Source organism: Nycticebus coucang, chromosome 1, assembly GCF_027406575.1.
Source record: "Nycticebus coucang isolate mNycCou1 chromosome 1, mNycCou1.pri, whole genome shotgun sequence".
Lineage (NCBI taxonomy): Eukaryota > Metazoa > Chordata > Mammalia > Primates > Lorisidae > Nycticebus > Nycticebus coucang.
The window spans coordinates 22,151,999-22,170,928 of NC_069780.1; the positions used below are offsets into that span (position 1 = coordinate 22,151,999).

The 18,930-nt window shown below is 36.1% G+C and overlaps 1 protein-coding gene across 1 annotated transcript in view; it reads left to right on the top strand.

Annotated features, from left to right (window-relative positions):
- GRID2 (glutamate ionotropic receptor delta type subunit 2) overlaps positions 1 to 18,930 on the top strand; it is a 1,435,943-nt gene that overhangs the window by 1,064,130 nt on the left and 352,883 nt on the right. Inside the window, exon 10 of the mRNA XM_053608318.1 lies at positions 251 to 448. Coding sequence (XP_053464293.1) covers positions 251 to 448 — 198 coding nt within the window. The remainder of the gene's footprint in view (positions 1 to 250; positions 449 to 18,930) is intronic.

Consider the following 18,930-nt stretch of genomic DNA (forward strand, 5'->3'; position numbering starts at 1 on the left):
TGAAGTTTATTAATCACTTTCATCTAATTTTTGATATAGCAATAATTAAATGAAGATAATAGGATACATTAATATATCTCACTAGTGTTCAATAATATGGTACATTAATAATGTATAATTTATATTCCTGATTTCTCTCAAAGTATAAAGCAACTTTTAGGCTTAAGCAAAATTCTTTAAAAGAATGAATCTTTGATTTTTAGGGAATAAGATAGATTGACACCAAACATTTCTCCTTATTTTCCTGCAGGAAGAACCTTTCGTAATGGTCTCTGAAAATGTCTTGGGTAAGCCGAAGAAATACCAGGGCTTCTCCATCGATGTTTTGGATGCCTTATCAAACTACCTGGGTTTTAACTATGAAATTTATGTTGCACCGGATCACAAATATGGAAGCCCACAAGAAGATGGCACGTGGAATGGCTTGGTTGGTGAACTAGTCTTTAAGGTAAGAATTCATTTATTTCTCTCTCTCATACCTAAAGGCTCAATTATAACTCCTAGACACTGATTCCATATAAAGTAAGTGTGAGTTGTATTTGGGTGAGTTAAGTGCTAGTGTTGAATGCAAAAGTCTCACTCTAAACCGTGTCATGAACTTTGTGGAAAGAAAAACAGATGGCAAAATAAAGCTGAATTTTAAAACATTTTCTGTAATCGGAAAGAAGTTAGAAGAAAGTGTGACCTTTGTCAAATTTATATCCAAATATTTTGTCACTATAAGATACATGATGAAATCACATTATAATAAAGAAACACAATTCATACTATTGTTTTCTTTTAATAATGCAATGTTGCTAAAAAAATATTATCACTTAGAAATGAATCATTTAGTTCTGGAATTGAATCAAGGTATATTAAAACATTCTGATATTTTCTCTTCATTCTTTCAGTTCTCAGAAAGATTGCTGAAATCTCTCTTTCTTTAGTTCTGTCAGAATTTGTTTCAGTTTTTGGAAGGTCTCTTCCTAAGTTCCTACACATTTATAATTATTGTGTCTTCGTGACAAATTATTGAATAGTTGGCTTTAGATTTATAATATACTATTTGATCTATATGTATCCTCATTTCCCCCCTAGTTCTTCTTTTCCTGCCTTCCTCTGGGTTATTGAAATATATTTTAGTATTTCATTTGATTTCCTCTGTTGTTTTTTTAGCTGTGTCCTGTTATATTTTTATATATAGAATATATCACATTCTATCTGAAACCCATTCTCTCCTTTGTGCTCTTGTGAGTTGCTAAGGTCATACTCAGTCGCAAACTACCATAGTTTATGATTAGACTATTAATTGACTTTCAAAGGTAGAACAAGAAAAAAGACGCTGGTATTTAATCACTCATCTATATACACGTGTCTGAGGCTCTGCTTTCATGTATCTGAGCTCCCTGCTGGTATCATTTACTTTCAACCTGATGAACTTGCTTTACAATGCATTTCTATAGGTCAACCTTTGTTTACCTTAAAATATCTTAATTCTCATTTTTTTTATATTTATTTATTTTTATTAAACCATAGCTGTGTACATTAGTATGATTGTGGGGCACCATACACTTGGTTCATAGATCGTTTGACACATTTTCATCACATTAGTTAACATAGCTTTTGTAGCATTTTCTTAGTTATTTTGCTAAGACCTTTACATTCCACATTTACTAGGATTCACATATACCCTTGTAAGATGCACCACAGGTGTAATCCCATTAATCCCCCTCCTTCCTCCTCCCTCCCCCCTCCTCCCCTCCCTTTCTTCTTTCTCCTTATTCTTAGGTTGTAACTGGGTTATAGTACCCAATGAATTCTCATTTTTTAATGATATGCTTGCTGGGTATCAAGCACTGAGCTAACCAGTTTTCTTTAAATGTCATCACTTTAGAAATGTGGTTCTGAAAAAAAAAAAAAAAGAAATGTGGTTCTGTTGCATTTTGTCTCATATTGTTTCTGATGAGACCTTGTGATCATTTGTACACCTGTCCATTATATGTATTATCTTTGTGTTTATGTAAGTGGCTGTTTCACACTTCTCTCTTCCTTTTTGATGTTTGTAAATTTAATCATAGTGTTTCTAGTTATGGTTTTCTTTACGTTTACTCCTCCAGGGTTCACTAAGCTTCTGGGATATGCTCCTTTTAGGAAATGTAGGCAATTATCTCTTCAAATATCTTTTTTCTACCTTTTCCCATTCTATTTGTGGCTCAGAGAACATTCAAGTTAGACCACTAAATGTCGCCTCTAAGTCGCTGAGGCCTTGCTTATTTTATTGAAATATTTTCATTCTCTGACATAGAGAGGTAATAGTTTACTTTGATCTGCCTTCAAGTTACTTATATTCTGGCATCTCCAGTTACCTAATTCTATTCAGTAACTTTTTCATTCTAGATTGCTTCTTTTTCAGATGTAGAATTTTAATATTATTTTATAATTCCCCTTTCTCTGCTGAGATTCCTCACATCTTCTCCTTTTCCTCCATCTAGTCCCCTGGGACGTCCGTGATAACGTCCATGATGGCTTCTTTGAAGTCTTTACTAAAATGTCAATATCTTTTATCTCAGGATACATTTCTATTTTCCTGATTTTTCCCACTTCTGGTTATTTTTCATTGTATATTAGACATTGTAGTTGGATACACTATTAAGATCTGTGCCGGTGTCTCTTAAATTACATATTCTGAAGAGGCATGATTTTTCTTTCAGTGGATGGTTTAATTGCTAACTTTTCTGCTTGAATTTGTGGCGATTTGCCATTTACATTTTAAGTCAGATCTACTCGATTTTATCTTTGTTTCTACAAAACAATGGTTTTGGTAAACCATTGATTCCTAAAATATAACCTTGCTTTTCACCAAGCCCTTCTGACTTTAAGGACTTGAAATCTAACTGTGCCCTCTGCCATAGGCAACAATTATAACCCCCTTTTTGGCTCATTTAGCCTTGTAACTGTTGCATTCAGGACTACTCACATGCACGCACAGTTTAGGATTCCAAAGAGTTGAGAAAGTTTATATACAAATTTGGGGGCTCACTCCACCATGGCTCCCTCCTTCTACAATCGCCTTTTCAATTTCTGGCCAACTTAGAGGATTCAAACTCCATCTTCTGACACAGTAGCTGGTAAGACTCTACCTTTTTGCTTCAATTCTATCCCCCCACATCTCTTTGACTTATCTGGGACTCTGCAGATAAGGAGATATCTATGGAGATAGTGAGGAGAGACAGTGGATTTTATCTCGTGCAGTCACCAATCTCAAGGGCTGAGTACTTTCCATTTTCTGCCTGCCTTGATTGCTTTCTGAGTTTTTCTGTTTTGTTCTTTTTTAATTTGATTTATAATTTACTTTATTTTTATTTTTTGTAGGGTCAATACAATAAAAGCTATTCCATCATTCTCAGAGCTAGAACAATTTCACAAATATTTGAAAGTATTCAGAAAGATAAAGAGACTAAGTTGTCTTCAAGGGATGGAGGAGGGAAGAAATGAAATATTTTTAAGGCAATAGAAAGAAAAATAGTAAAAGTTTTTCTACTCCTATAAACCATAATTAATTCTGTTTATTTAATAAATAAGTTACATATAAAATTGTATTGGAAAAGAATCAGTATCAGTGTGAATAGAATATGGGAAATGATCAGTCCTCACCCCTCTTAAAAAATCATGCCACTCTATATTCTGTTCTTTTATTATAAACCTACTTTCTCTATCTTTGCATTTCTCAGGGGTCTTGAATGATCTGAACCCAGATTAGCAATTATGTTAAAATAAAGGCAAAGAAAAGAAAAGGCACTGTACAAAATAACATTATAGGAATATTGGGTAAAATCTTTACAAAACATATATGGTAGATGCAAATTAAAGGTTAAAACAAATTTAAATTAGCATGTTTGTATTGTTTTTAATTTGTTTTATGTGCTTGCTCCAGTTAGTTAAATTTTTGAGACTTACTTTCTCACCTATGAAGTAGAGAGTACAAGTTTGTTAATGGTAAGGTCACCTGCAAATATGAAGTTTTTCAGAAACATTTAGAGTTTATTATGTAACAACCACATACAATCAGTAATATGTTCTTTACAAGTAATCCATTTCACTGTTTTCCTTTGCATCTAAGAGCATGTCATTATTGTGTGATAACTTATGGGTCAGCGGGTCCTTTCACATTTCAAAAATTGAGGTTCAAAGAAGCTAACTAACGTGATTCTTAGACAGACATATTGTAATGCTATTAATTGCAATCTGATTTTTAATTTGTTCAGGCAAATATTTAGTCTTCCTCACTAGGGTTTGAGAAACATTTATTAAGCAAGTGGAAGAGGATAAACCTACTTAAGAGACTGAAAGCAGGCAGAGATTGGAAGAAAACTGAGAGAACATGTTGTTCTAAATGCCAACAGGGATAGCATTTCCAGAAGGTAAAAAAAAGGCAAAATTACAGAATGACTGCCAAGATGTTGAGGGTACTTAACATTCTCCCTGACTTTATTCTGACTGTTATCAGTGGAGATGTAAGTTTCAAATTTTAGCAATTGAAATGTTAATTCAATTATACAAATGATGATGTGATAAAATACCAGAAAATAATTTGTATTATCCAAGAAGGGTCAGAATATTGAAACTTTATCACGTGTATTTACCCCTCTACAGCATTGAAATGGTACAATAATATTATGATAGAGCTCCAAAGTAAGCTTATTTTTACATAATAATATGTCAGTATATTATACCTTCCATTAACTGTTATTCAGCCTTCTACTAATGTAGATATTTGTCATGAATCTAAGAATTTTTCAAATAATGAGTAATATTGCCATTGAATATCTCTGTACATGACAATAAGACTTTTAAAATTAGCAAAATTAATTAATATATACCTTTATGGGGGTAGACTAAAAGTAAAGGACTAGTTTATATAACCTGTGTCATAATGATTATGGGCAAACCATCATCTTAAAAAGGAGTCAAAGAAGAAACGGTGGAAGGTGAGCTGTGCATTTACGGAATTGTTCTGCAGTGATTTTCAGCAGCGGTGCCAAATCTTCAGAGCTGGGTTGATCTCATGTTAGAGGGTCTTCCCATTAAAGCCAGAAAGGGGTGCAGTACATACAGACATTTTAGAGTCAGAGAGAGAGAGAGGACAGTGGGCATGTGAATCATTTAAAAACTAAAAGTATAGCCAGGTCTCCTTTATTCCTTTTGTGCCTCGTACTTTTACAATATTCTTGAATTAATATGCTCTTAAAATTTGTGAAAATACAGATTTGACCAAAAGATGCTTCGATGTGAAATAGGTAAATGAGAACTATGTTTTGCTCAGTACAGGAAACATTGTGAAGGGTAAGTTAATATAACTGAAAAATTATTTTCCCTGGTTTAACAAAGAAGAGCAATAGTGCAAAAAATCATACAGAACTTTATATAGGAAATACGATGCATGTCAAGGTTAGGGTAGAAGTATCCAAAAATTAAGAAAACAGACTGTGAGTTCTACAGTTCAAAATTTTATTATTTAGTTTCCTCCTTGGGTAGCATTCTTTAAAAGTCAGCAGTTTTCAAAATGGACTATTCTACCTTAGGGAAGACTTTTTAATGGCCAGACTAGACACATAGCTTGATAGGAAATAAATTTCTAAATTCTCAGTTCCTATAACTAGTTTTTCTTAAAACTGATCTGCCTTGATCCTTCTTGCCTTCATCCTTCATCCCTAACCCCTCATTCAATCTTCTGGGCTACTTTATAAAATAACGTAATATTTTTTATGCATACAAAATCCTTTTGTGACTTATGGCTCTGAATGTAAATCATCTCCGAAACAACCAAACTAAGGGACAATGAAAATGCAGGTGTCACTACAATTCTTTTGTAAGTCAATCATTTCATCTTTTTGTAAAAAAGCAAAAGAAACTACTTAAATTTTCAAATACTAGACCATTAAAAAATGTTTTTGATAATAGATTACTGTGATTTTCCACATATAGCATAGAAAGATTTCCAGGAGTTGAGAGATAATTTTTAAAAATAAACAAAGTCTTTCAGTTTTCATCTATTCACCTGTATGAATAAGGTGTCTACAAAACGAAAAGATACAGAAATCAAGTCTTGATGCTAAATGCTACTTCATTTAAACCATAATCAATATTGACCCATGAATACACAAATTAATTTAAAAAAAAAACTTTATACATATCATTGTATGTGTAATAAAATTTCACTCTTATGGCTACAGAATCAATAGATTATATACTAACATAATGATGACTTAATTCAGAATAAATGTTTATACCTAAAACTTTATAGTCACAGGTTATACAATAAAGATTTCAATTTTAATTGAAATGCATATTTTTGATGCAGAAACAGTTTGATGATCAAGCGAAGGTTTTCAAACACACATTTCTATGGTATTTGGATAAAAATTTAGTGGGGATGAGAAGAATATAATTATAGTTCAAGGATAAAAGGAAATGATATAAATGTACTACTTATAAGTGGGGGATCAAATCATTATGATATTTAGATTCTAGTGGATATATTTAAAAAGTGGCTTAACAATTTTATTTTAAATTATCAGAGTAAAGAACTTTTTTGAGGGTAGACATATAGTATTGGAGTTGGTAATAAGATACTATTTAGTGATAATAATGTCAATAATGTTATTTTCTAAAACAAAAAATGTCCACAAAAGTAAATAGAAGAAAAATTTTGTACTGGACTTCACATTCAGCAATTCTTTATTTTTAATAGTCAAATGTATTTCTCATTGTAGAGATTTTAATTCATTAATGCATTCATAATAGAAAAATATATTTACCTGGGGGCTTTCTGACAATTTTTAAACATACACCTCTTAAAAAGTATAATCATATGCCATGATCAAGGGACTATGGAAGGATGCAAGTACAAATAAGATAGGGGTATCAGTAACAAAAATATCTTATCACTGGCCTCTGTGTTTTGCACTGTGGTGGGCAGTGGAGACACAAAGAGAAATAAAATATGATTCTTGCTCTTGAGGCGATCATATCCTAATGAAAAACAGAGATTAAGCTAGATAATTACAGTACAGTGCAGTAAGTGCAATGATAGAGGACCACTAAGAAAGCAGGGAGGAAGGCAGAGTCAGGTGGGAAATAGAGCGGAAAGCAGGCCAAGGCTTGGGAGGCCTTCGCAGCACTCCAATCAAAAAGTGAGGAGAATCTGTCTTAAGGTATGAATTATGTGAATGGAATGAAATATACAGAATAAGAGACACAAAGGAGATGGAGTCAACAGAATCCACTAACTAAGGAGAGAGGAAGAGAAGAAACAAGGATAATTCATTGGTTCATCTTACTAATACATAACAGATGGTTCAATAACAATTGAGAGAGAGATTGATGAAAAAAATGTAGAGGAGGAAGTCGATTTAGAATGAGTTGGATGTGCCTTTGGCATGTTCCAGTTCTGTAGGGCTCTGGAGCTCACTGACAGGGCACCATAGAAGGTAGACATTTGGGAGTCATCCTGGTTGCTAGTTAAAAGCATAACGGTGTACCCACCAGATTGCCAAAAGGAACACACAGCTTAAGGTCACTGGGCTAACCTTAGGATGAAAACCTGAAGAAATCTATCACTTGAGAATCGACAAAAGAAAATTAATTTATATAAAAAAGAGTTTCATAAACTAGGCTGACTAGCAATGTCAAACTATCTGAGACATCAGTGGTAAGGAATGCTCAATGTTCACTAGGGTGGCGATTTGGAAGTTGCTGGTGAGCTAAACCAGAACTGTTCTGGTAGTATAGTAGGAGAAGATGATTATGGAAAACCTTGGGAGTGAAAAGGTGTAAGTAACAAGCAGGTGATTTAGTCTTTCGGAAAGTTTGGATGTGGAGGAACAGAAAGAAAGAGAGAACAGCTAGAAGGGTAGCCTTGGGTAGAGTTGTTATTTGTTTGTGTTTAGGTTAGTAGAAACTTGAACATTATTATAAGATGAACAAGAAAAAGACATAAGGAGAATTTAATATAAGAAAATAAAGTTAATATGAGGTCTGACAAATAAGTTCACGAACTCATCCTAGAAAAAGTGTTGCACGTACCTCATTGCTGAGTATCACTATGGTCACCTCTGAAGTACTCCCCTTGGGAAGTCATGTGCCGAGGCCAGTGCCTAGTCCACTCTTCAAAGCACTGTTTCTAGGATGAGTCCACCTTAATTGTCTTGCCTTATATATAAAGGATAAATATCCCCGAAGAGATGAGAAAATGAATCAACTGAAAATTGATTCTGAGAAGGTGAAGATGCTGCTTTAATACTGAAGAAACATGGTGAGAATGTGTTTGTTAAATCAATAGGCAAGAGGTTGGAAGGTTAAAAAAGATCATTTCTCAAGGCTTCAGAGTTCTTGATAAAATAGGACTTGAACTGTGTTGACAGTGATGGGAACAGGTATTACATAACAGTCTACAGGAGAGGGGTGAGAGATGGAAATAGATATTGAGGGAAGCGAGGGTATTAAATCAGAATAGATAATGGAGCAGATCAGTGTGACGAGGTCTGAGCTGAGGTTTATATGACTGACATTGTTCATTGCAGGTCTGCACAATGCTATGACTTTCTTCGGCTGAGATTGCATGCTAAGTCTAGAAGCAGAGATTATAATGCTGTATACCTACGTTGAGATATAATTGTTAACTTGGGAATGAAGTGAGATGAAAGAAAAGCTAAAATAATCAAGAAAGCATGGCCATGTTCGGGGATATAGATCTGGTTATAATTGTGGAAAAATTAATCAGAGTATCAAAAATGAGGTTGAAAAACAGAAGTATAAGAAAAGATATGAAAGATCTAGTAGATTAGAAAGAGATAACCAGAGACTGTAATGTAGAAGTTCTAGAGTTTGACTTTGAGGTTAGTGGCTAAATATTAATGGAGACAAAAGGAATTAGATTTTCATATAGCCCAAATGCGAGAGAGAAGAGGAATGAATAGGTGGATGACAGGGGAGATTTTAGGGTAGTAAAACTATTCTGGGGTTGATGCTGTAAAGATGGATCCCTTAGTGATATCATGCATTTTTTTTTTTCCATAGAAGGAAGGAACTCTAATGGAAACCATAGCCTTTAGTTAACAATAATGTATTGATGTTGGTTCATCAGTTGTATCAAATGTACCCTACTAATGTAATATGCTAATGATAAGGGAAACCATTTGTGATTCCTGCTCATTTTTTCCCTGAAAACCTAAAACTGTTCTAAAAAAAAAAGTCTATTTGAATAATGGCACAAAATGATTGTTGTAAAAAAAAATCTACATTGATTCTGATATATATTAGGCAGTTAGTAAATTTGGGGCGAATAGAAATACTTAGCCAAGTGTCAAAGTTTTCAAAAAATGAAAAGAAAATACTGTGAGCTCTGTTTGATAAAGAAGTTAAGACAAGTCCACCTCAGAAAGCACATTTAATTGAATGTTTAAAACAAATAGCAACCAAAAGAAGAAGATAGGATGCATAGAGCCTCATTAGTAAAGAACAAAAATCTGGTTCCTTGAGTATCTAAGGAAACAGGCAAAACTCTCTGGCCTCTAATAAAGAATGAAAAAGATGGAAGGGAATTGTTGCTTCATGGAAGCTCAAAATAAGTATAAATTTTTGTCGGAGTCATCCTCAAGCTTTTGATCATTTTCTATGTCTCCTGCGGTCATCCCTACCCCCACTCTTTCTGACCCTGCAAATAGATTATGAGTTATTGCTAGAGACCAGAGTTTTTCAACCTTTTTTGATCTCACAGTACACCTGAACCTATAGTTAAACTTCCACAGCACACTTAAAATTATGTTGATCAAAAAGAAAAAGTATTAAGAAAAAAATATACTTACTGTGATTTGAACTTCTTTTGAAAAATCATTTAATTAGTGATCTTTAAAAATTTTCATGGCACACCTAAGATCCTCTCACGGCACACCAGTTAAAAATCATTGCTAGAGAAGGTCGTCATGACCCTTGGCTGACAGAGGTCCCTTCAGAGAATCCTTCACTAATGCTCCAGTGTCCTTTAATTCAGCACATACTATTTAAATCCCACAACGGTCTTTCCAAACATCTCCCCACGCTCTTTAATTCTCTATGCCTAGCCCTGCTCTCCATCTTTGACACCCTTCTCACTTTCAGTTGTTAAAGCTCATGGTTTACTGAAAAAGCAACAGGAATCTGAGGGGAGCCTCCGCTTTCCTGCTCTTTGATAATTTTGAAATCTTTTCATTTGTTCTCTCTTCCTTAGTGGCAACACAAAAGCTTCGGCTGAAACAGTGTTAGTTATGGATACCAGGGACACAGTTACTATCCACGCGAACCTAACAAGAGTTTTTACATTCTCTTTGAATCACCATATCTAAATCTGTAGAATGAAGCTATTATGAAAATGAACTCAGAAAATGAATTCAATTATGTGTTGCAGGGACATCAAATAGGCCTCATCTTTCCTGTCGACTCTGATAGATAGGTAAAATGTTCCTCAGGTTCTGTGTTTAGAAATGTAATAAATTCAACCATTTTGAAGGTAGACTGATAAGATTAGCTGATAGATTAGATTGAGAAGTGAAAGACCAAAGCCAGAAATTGCTCCCAAACTCAAGGCTTTTTATTTTATCTTTTCAGCTACATCAGCAGAAACAGACATCATTTGTTTCCATTTTTCACAGCTCTGTTTACCACCGGCTCCCAACCACCACCCTGTCTCCCCTGGATTGCAGTTACAGAGGTCACGTTACTCTCCTCCTTCCCACTCTTGCCTGTCTCCTCTATAGGTTTCGCACAGCAGCCAGAGTGAGTCAGTCACTTTTCTCTGAAAGATGATTTTTGGTTTTATATTCCACTCAGAGTGAAAAAAAAAAAACTCCTAATACTGTCGACATAATCTTCCCTGCCAACTTCCTTTGTGACCTCTGCTGTCTCCCCCTTACTCACTTTGATCCATGCTTATGGTTCTTCCTCAGACTTACACTAAACTCGGCCTGTTTTCACTTCCATCTGTCTCATCTGCCTAGAATTCTCTTTCCTCAAATATTTCTCCTTCTATCCCATTCTTTCCAGTCTCTGCTTAGAATTCATCAGAGACTTCCATGGTCACCCATTTCTAAAGAACAATGTCCACCCTCTGGACTACCTATCCCCCTCATTCTGTTTTATTTTTCTTTATAACACATATTGTCATTTTATTATGAATCTACTTTTTCATCTGTTTTTCCCTCCTAAAATGTCTGCCTTAATTTGGGCAGAAATTACATGTTTGGTTCACTGCTGAAACCTCGATATCTAGAAACTCTTTGTACATACAATGTTGAATAGCAGATGTGATATTTTAAGACATGCATTAGATAACAACACTCTCCTGATTAATAAAATGTCAGTGCCATCTCATTGCTCTTTAAGAAAATCAATTAGCCTACCATAGCCTAGAAAGCTTGACTTCACGTAAAAGAAGTTTCCTTCTTTATGACAAGGTTACACTGAACTTTTGTTTCTATTGTTTTAATCTTTTGTCCATAGTCAGTCGCTGTCACTTTACAAGTAGATTGAGAGTGGTTCTACCATTTACCGGCAGAGCAAAAATGAAAGAAGGGAAGTATTTGGGCAGAGGGTATGGAGTGTGCAAACTTACAAATTTGGAAATGAGTAATAATAGCCAGATGCCATGCTAAAGCTTTATGGGAATTGACATTTTAAATGCTCTTAATAATTGATAAAAACAAATATAGTTATTATCTCCATTATATAGATTGAAAAACCAAGGCATGGAGAGTTTAAGTAACTTGCTCAGGGTCACATAGAGAAATAAGTGAAGGATCTAGGATATGAGCTTCAGTTACCTGATTCCATTCTCTTAAAAAACTATGGATATACCTCTTTGGAGCTATCTAAACAGAAAATGAAATAAGTAATTTGATACATGAGTCTGGAGTTCGGATAAGGGGTCTGAAATGGACACACATTTGAGGCTAATCAGCATATAGATGAAATTGAAATTGCCCCTCTAACTTTCTTTATCCCTATTTCTCTTTTATCTTTAATCTCTTTCTTATCCATTGCTCCTCTCCTACTTCTTAAAAAAGGTTTCTCTGTTTTAAAAAATTACCTCCCTGTATTTTCTAAGTTAAATTAATTAGGTGTCTTTGCTTGCAAATGACAATCCAGTTGAAGTGAAAAGATAATTTAATGGCTCACAAAACTGAAGGATTCAGGGACGAGAGCCAGGCTCATCCCACCAGGCCAGAGGATGGCTCTCTCCAGCTCTCAACGCAGCTTTTCTTCTGCATGTGTTGTGCCTCCCTTCTCAGGCAGCTCTCTTCCCCTGGCAGTGAGGTGACTTTCAGCAGCTCTGGCCTTGGATTTCAGCCCCTTCTCTCTCCCAATATAAACATAGGTTCTCTTTCACCAACAATTCTAACTCAGAGCCTCAGCGCTGGCTCTGACTGTGAAGAACTGTGTCCACAAGGAGGCAGGGCTCTCCGTGCCAGGCCTGCACCACACGCCCACCTGCACACTCAGGACAGGAGTAGCTATGCCCAGAACACTTGGGGTAGCATAGGGGAATAGTAATTCCCAGGAAAACGCGGCGTGCTGTTAGCACACACAGAGAGAGTGGATGTCCAACAGGCAAAACAAAAGATAATCCTTCAGAGATTTAAAAACAGTAGATGAAGTTAGAAGGAAGCCATCGATCCCTATGTGTACATAAACACTTAAATCATTAGCAATTAGAAACCATAATAAAAAAATTACAGACGCGAGGCAGGAAAATATTTATATAAGTGTAATGATGAATTGATAGGGTTACTGTCTCCCTGGTACATGAAGAGGTCACCAAATCTACAAGAAAATACCTTAGTTGATAAAAATATAAAAGGTAAGAACTTAACAGTTTCAAAGGGAAAAACACTGAGAGGCAATATTTAAGTCCAAAAGGTAGTCTATTGTAATGGAATAGATAAATTAATAAGGTTTTTGTTTAAATGGAAATATGAGAAATATGATTGGTTAGTGCTTTCATAAAGAAAAAGCTATAACTGTGTTATGTATGCTTGGAATTACTTCCTATGGTATGCTTTGTAATGGAATAAAACATCACTAGAATTAGATGCACAGATTTCAGTCATCGGTGATATACTTGACGACACTAGCAATTAACATAGATACCACAAAGAATTGAAAAGCTAAGTTTAAAACTTACCAAATAATAATTATACTGGTGCTTATGCAGAGCTTACTATTGTTGATACAGTCCTACGTACTTAGTATTTATTAACTCTCAATGCTCATGACAAGCCTGTGAGGTAGGGACTATTATTATCCCAGTGTTGCAGATAATGAAACAGAGTTGGGCACGTTGAGGGCACTTGCCCACGGTCATGGGATCAACTTGTACAGAATTAACGATTAAAATCCAGGGAGTTTGGCTCACAAATCCAAGTGCTGTACTCCTTTACCAAGGTCTAGACAGAAACAGAGTTTTAATACAGGTTTGGTCCACAAGCAACGTAATTAACCTCATTCAATGCCAGTGGGAAAATACCAACTCAGAAGCTGTTCAGCACAGGTGGTGGTTGCTGTTGTTGTTCTAACCCATATATTTGAAGAAGATTCAGATGGAGTTTGGATACTGTTAGGAGTAAGAGACCAAACAGTAAGATGATACAAAGTGTTTGGAGTGTGATTAAAATGATTTGCATTTCTAAACTGATCAAAAATCTCACTTCTTTCTCAAAAATGTATCTGCTTCTAAACAAAGAATTATTTTTAGAAAGGCATACAGTATTCTCTATTGCCTGACAGTCTATATCTCACTGGCCTCTGACATTTATTTTACTCCACGTAGACGACTTTAAACACAAGTTGACCTTACTCTCTGCAACATCCTAAATTCTCCACCTCTGCTAAACTGGTGCTTCGCCCCACAGGCTTTCAAACCACTCCCATCTCTTGGCCTTCTTGTCTTCTGAGAACACATACTCCACTTTGTTCAGAGTACCCCTTTGGAACATAACATATTTATATATATCTTCTCCCTGCACCGTCAAGAACTTTTCTTTTTCCTTGTCACTCTTTTGGAAACCAGAAAGCTGAGGTTGTATTTACTTTGCATGCCAAGTATACATCAGAATGCCCTATATTCATCCAGTCTTCCCACACATTTTTGAATGCATGTTTATTCTGGGCACTGTGCCTAGCATCATAGATAAAAAGGAACGGAAAGCATTGTTTCTGCCTCAAAGATCTCACAGTACACACAGAAGACAAGTGAATAAATAAATAATTAAAATGCAGTGTGAAAAATGTCCTAGGATCATAGGTGCCATGACAACGTGGGGGCTGTGTGGCAAATCCTACCTAGAGAGTCGAAAAGATTAGGCAGTAGAGGAGAATTTGAGGGAGGTCATTAAGATCAGGAAATGTGTGAGATGCGGCAACAGGGCTAATTAGGAAAGCATGTTTGTCTTGTTAAGGATTTTGTACTTTATCGGGAAAAATTATAAAAAGTTTTTACATAAGAGAAAAACGTCCTGTAATTGATATTTAAGAAAGCCAGCTGAGGTAGGTCTGAGCCCGCACTGCAGTGAGGAAGGAGAAACACAAATGGCTTCTCAGCAATCTACAGAGGGATAAGGGAATGTCTAAACTCAAATAACAGCAGCAGGAGATGAACCAAAAGAACGATTTTGATAAAATAATCAATATCCCAAGATATGCTGGTAGAACTTTGTAACTAGGAGAACGGAAAGAAAAGTTGAGACTTGGTGAGAAATGTAGCAGAGGGAAATGAACAGATGGACGATGACAGAAACAGGAGACATAGAAGGGAAAAGCAGATTGGGAAGAGACAACAGGGATGCAAAGTTTGACTATGGATGTTTTGATTTTGTGGTACCCAAGGAACATCCTAATGGAATTGGCCAGGAATAATTAATAATTGGGCATCAAGTACCCAGGTGAATATGCCTAGGATTAAACAAAGAAGTTCAGGAAATACAGAGTGCTCATAAAGTTCATGTGCCATTTACTATGTTAAACTATTTTAACATGAACTTTATGTTCACCCTGCGCATGAACTTTATGTCCACCCTGTACTGGTATTTTCATCACCTACATCATAAAAACTTAATTAGGAATGTTGGATTCATATGAAGATTATGAAGACACATGCACAAAATAATTACTTAATGTCCAAATTATTCCACTTAGCCTGGTTAAGGAGGCCTGGTTTTATTAGTTTTACTACTAGGGGAGATAATTAAAAGGTGGAGGAAAAGAAGATTAAATTTGAGAGGCCAGATCAGAGAACCTCATAATGTGGTGAGTCGACCCTTTCCCATCTGCACTGTAGAGGGGAGTGTGAGAGATGGTTGGGGAGAATCAGGGGTGCCTCCCATGACCTTGGGCCTAGCTGTCTGTGCCACCAGACCATGCTGCTGGGAGTAACAATGATTACTACCCTCTCATTGTCATCTCCCAGGTACTTGAGTTTGGGGTGGCAGGAATACCTATGATTCCCATGGCCTAGAGAAGGAAGAGATGGTGAGCTGGGACATGTCCCACATGCTGCCCAGGCACCCAGTGGGGTCAGGAGAAGGCAATGCTTATGGATGAAGAGAGGTCCTCAGCAAGGTGCCTGACCACTGTCCAGCAGGCCCCATGATAACACATTCACAAAAGATTCCTACACATTCCCATTGTATGAAGGTCTGACAATTAGTTCACAAACGTGCTATCTATCTGATTGCTGTATATCAGTATGGTCACCTTCGAAGTACTCCCCTTGGGAAGCTCTGCACTGACGCCAGCACCTAGTCCACCCTTCAAAGCAATTTTGGAACTTTTTTTCTGGAATGGCTACCAGGGCTATTGTTGTATTACCTTACCGTTCCGAATGTCATCAAAATGTCTTCCTTTCAATACTTCCTTGCTCTTTGGGTAAATGAATGTGTCACTGGGGCCAATCAGGTGAACAGGGAGGGTGGCCAATACTGTTATTTGTTTACTTGCTAAAAACTCCCTCATAGACAATGTTGTATGAACTGGTCTTTGTCATAATACAAGAGCCATATCTTTTCCTGCCAATATTTCCAGTTAAGATTTTCTAACTCTTTATCAGTGTTGATCTGGTCTAGTCAGCCAACAATTTTGACACACAATTCAATGCATTTTTGCAATGTTTTCATTAGTTCTGCTCATTACTGGCCACCCTGACCTCTCTTCATCAGGGGCTTTCTCTCCCTTCAGAAAAACAATCCACCTGTACACTGCTGTTTTCTTCATAGCATTATCCTCATAAACTTCGACTAATCCATCCCTTCTTCACTTCCACTCTTAGCAAGTTTAACAAGAAATTTTATGTTTATTTGTCACATTAATGGAAGCTCCGACATTCTTGTGTTGGCACACAAAAAACATGCCACAACAGGCCGAGCATTGCGGCCTAGCCCTCTGGAAGGCTTAAGCAAGAGGATCCCCTGAGCTCAGGAGTTTGAGACCAGCCTGAGCAAGAGCAAGAGACCCCATCTCTACTCAAAATAGAAAAATTAGCTGGTCGTGGTGGCATGCATGTATAGTCCTAGCCTTGGGACTAAGGCAGGAGGATCATTGGAGCCCAGGAGTCTGAGGTTGCTGTGAGCCATGACATCATAGCACTCTAGCCTGGGCAACAGAGTGGAATTCTATCTAAAAAAGAAAAACTGAAATCATGTAACAAGAATAAACCCCACTCAGCAGGACACTGCCACACATTGACCCCTAAATAGTTGTGAGACATTGATATACCAAGGGTATGAAACCCTTGAGTTGTCTGTACAGGGTTGCCAGGGTGACTGTATGGTGGCAATTTTGTGAAGTTAATTGTCAGACCTCTGTCCTTTACTGCCAACCATGCTTGAATATACTTGTATGCACCAATAAAACATCATCTACCAAAGAACCCCTTGCCACAGTACACCTGCCAGTGGCAGCCTTGTACAAGCCTTATGAAATGAGACAGTAGATTTGTAAATGGAGACAAGAGAAAATATTTAAAGGGATAGGAAGCCCATATAGAGACTTTAAATTAAACAATGGCTAAGATTTTAATTCTCAAACAACTATTAATGGACTAATGGAGTTTCCCAGAGTGAGTCAGGAATCTGATGTTCAAAAAGCACATGTGATCATAAGGATACATGTTTGAATGTCTGAATGGTGAGTGTTAAAAATTAATTTACTGGACATACATATAGGCTGAAGCTGAAGCATAGATTCGGGAGATCACACAAGCTCCGGGTACATAAGGAGAAGAAAAAAATAGGCAAAAATATTTGCTGTTGATAAGAAAAAATTTTAACACTGATGCAGGAAAAAGATAAAGAGAGATCTGTGAAAGGAAGTAAATTATATGGATGCAAATGACTGACTGAATGGTTATTGGAGCAATTTTCTAAATTTGCAGGTGATATTTAATTGGCAGACATTGCAAACAGCAAGGAGCAATTCAATCAGATAAAGGACTTGAATCATTAAACACTTGGTCTAATGGATGGCAAGCACAGATAAGTGGTGAATATTAAGTCTTGAATCAAAGCTGAAGAACAGACAGTGAATATTTGCCAGAGGGAATGATGCTGTCCAGGAATGGCTCATAGGTTGAAGAACTTACAGGCAAGGACTAACAAAAATGTACTGAAATGTATATAGAAATAAAAAAGATTTGGTTGGCTATCAGTTATAAGTTAATAGACTATTGCATCAGTCAAATCCAAGATGATATAAAGACTAAAGCTGTGATGAGAAAAATCCCAGAATATATAAATCCTGAAATCCATTGTGGAGTATTGAAATGTCATGTATTAACCTAGATTTTCATCAATCTCTATTCATGACTGGGGAGTAAAATTAATGACTAAGATAACTTCCAGGCATATAAGAGAGTGCAGATTTGGGGGAAGATATTCTAAGACTCCTGTAAGATCATTTCAACCATGAAATTCACCATCGTTCTATAAGCAGGATGATAAGGTATTGTGTTCAGATTGCTTGATCATTTGTATTGAGGATACTAATTCCAAACTGTGTTAGTCTGGAAATTATAAACATGCAGAAATACACCCCAAGGAAAAGAGGATAATAAAAATGTATTGTACCCTGGTAAGGTAATTGATGCAATAGGAATGTAACTCCTCTCTTCTGTGTCTTTGCAATGTTAAAGTTACTTTAAAAAATGTTAATTTTTGGGCAGCGCCTGTGGCTCAAGGAGTAGGACGCTGGTCCCATATGCCGGAGGTGGCTGTCAAACCCAGCCCCGGCCAAAAACCACACAAAAAATAAATAAATAAAAATAAATAAAAAAATAAAAAATGTTAACTTTAAAGAGAAATGGACATATCCTTTAGTTCAACATCAAAACCACATGTGGAATCTTTAAGTATTTACACACATCTAGCAGTCAGTATACCTCGAGGTATTCTTTTCAACTTAACATTATATAAATATTCAGAATGAATATTTGGAAATAAAGCCATACCTTGAAAGATAGCTGTAAGTTGACTCTTGCCTGTCATTTAGACACTTTGGATTTCAATTGTTTTGAGTCTTAACGATTCTTCATTTTATCTTTGTAATTTGGTGATTTTATAATAAGAGCCTTAAATAAATAAAGATTTTCCTGAGTAAAAACAAATAAAATAATAAAAACTGAGACGGAACATGGCTCAGCTGTGTCGAGGTAGGAATTGAGGGCTGATGACAACAGAGAATCCGGGTCTGGGGTGGGGCCACCTGAGTGTACTGCTTCCTTATTCTGTGTTTCACTTAACACTATTTATAATCACTAGGAGAACAGCCAGTATTGATTTCTCATACAGATAAACTGTTTCTAGGAGCTAGTTCTTTTCTCATTTAAAGAGAACTTAGGAGGGGAGAGACAAGATGGTGGACTGAAGC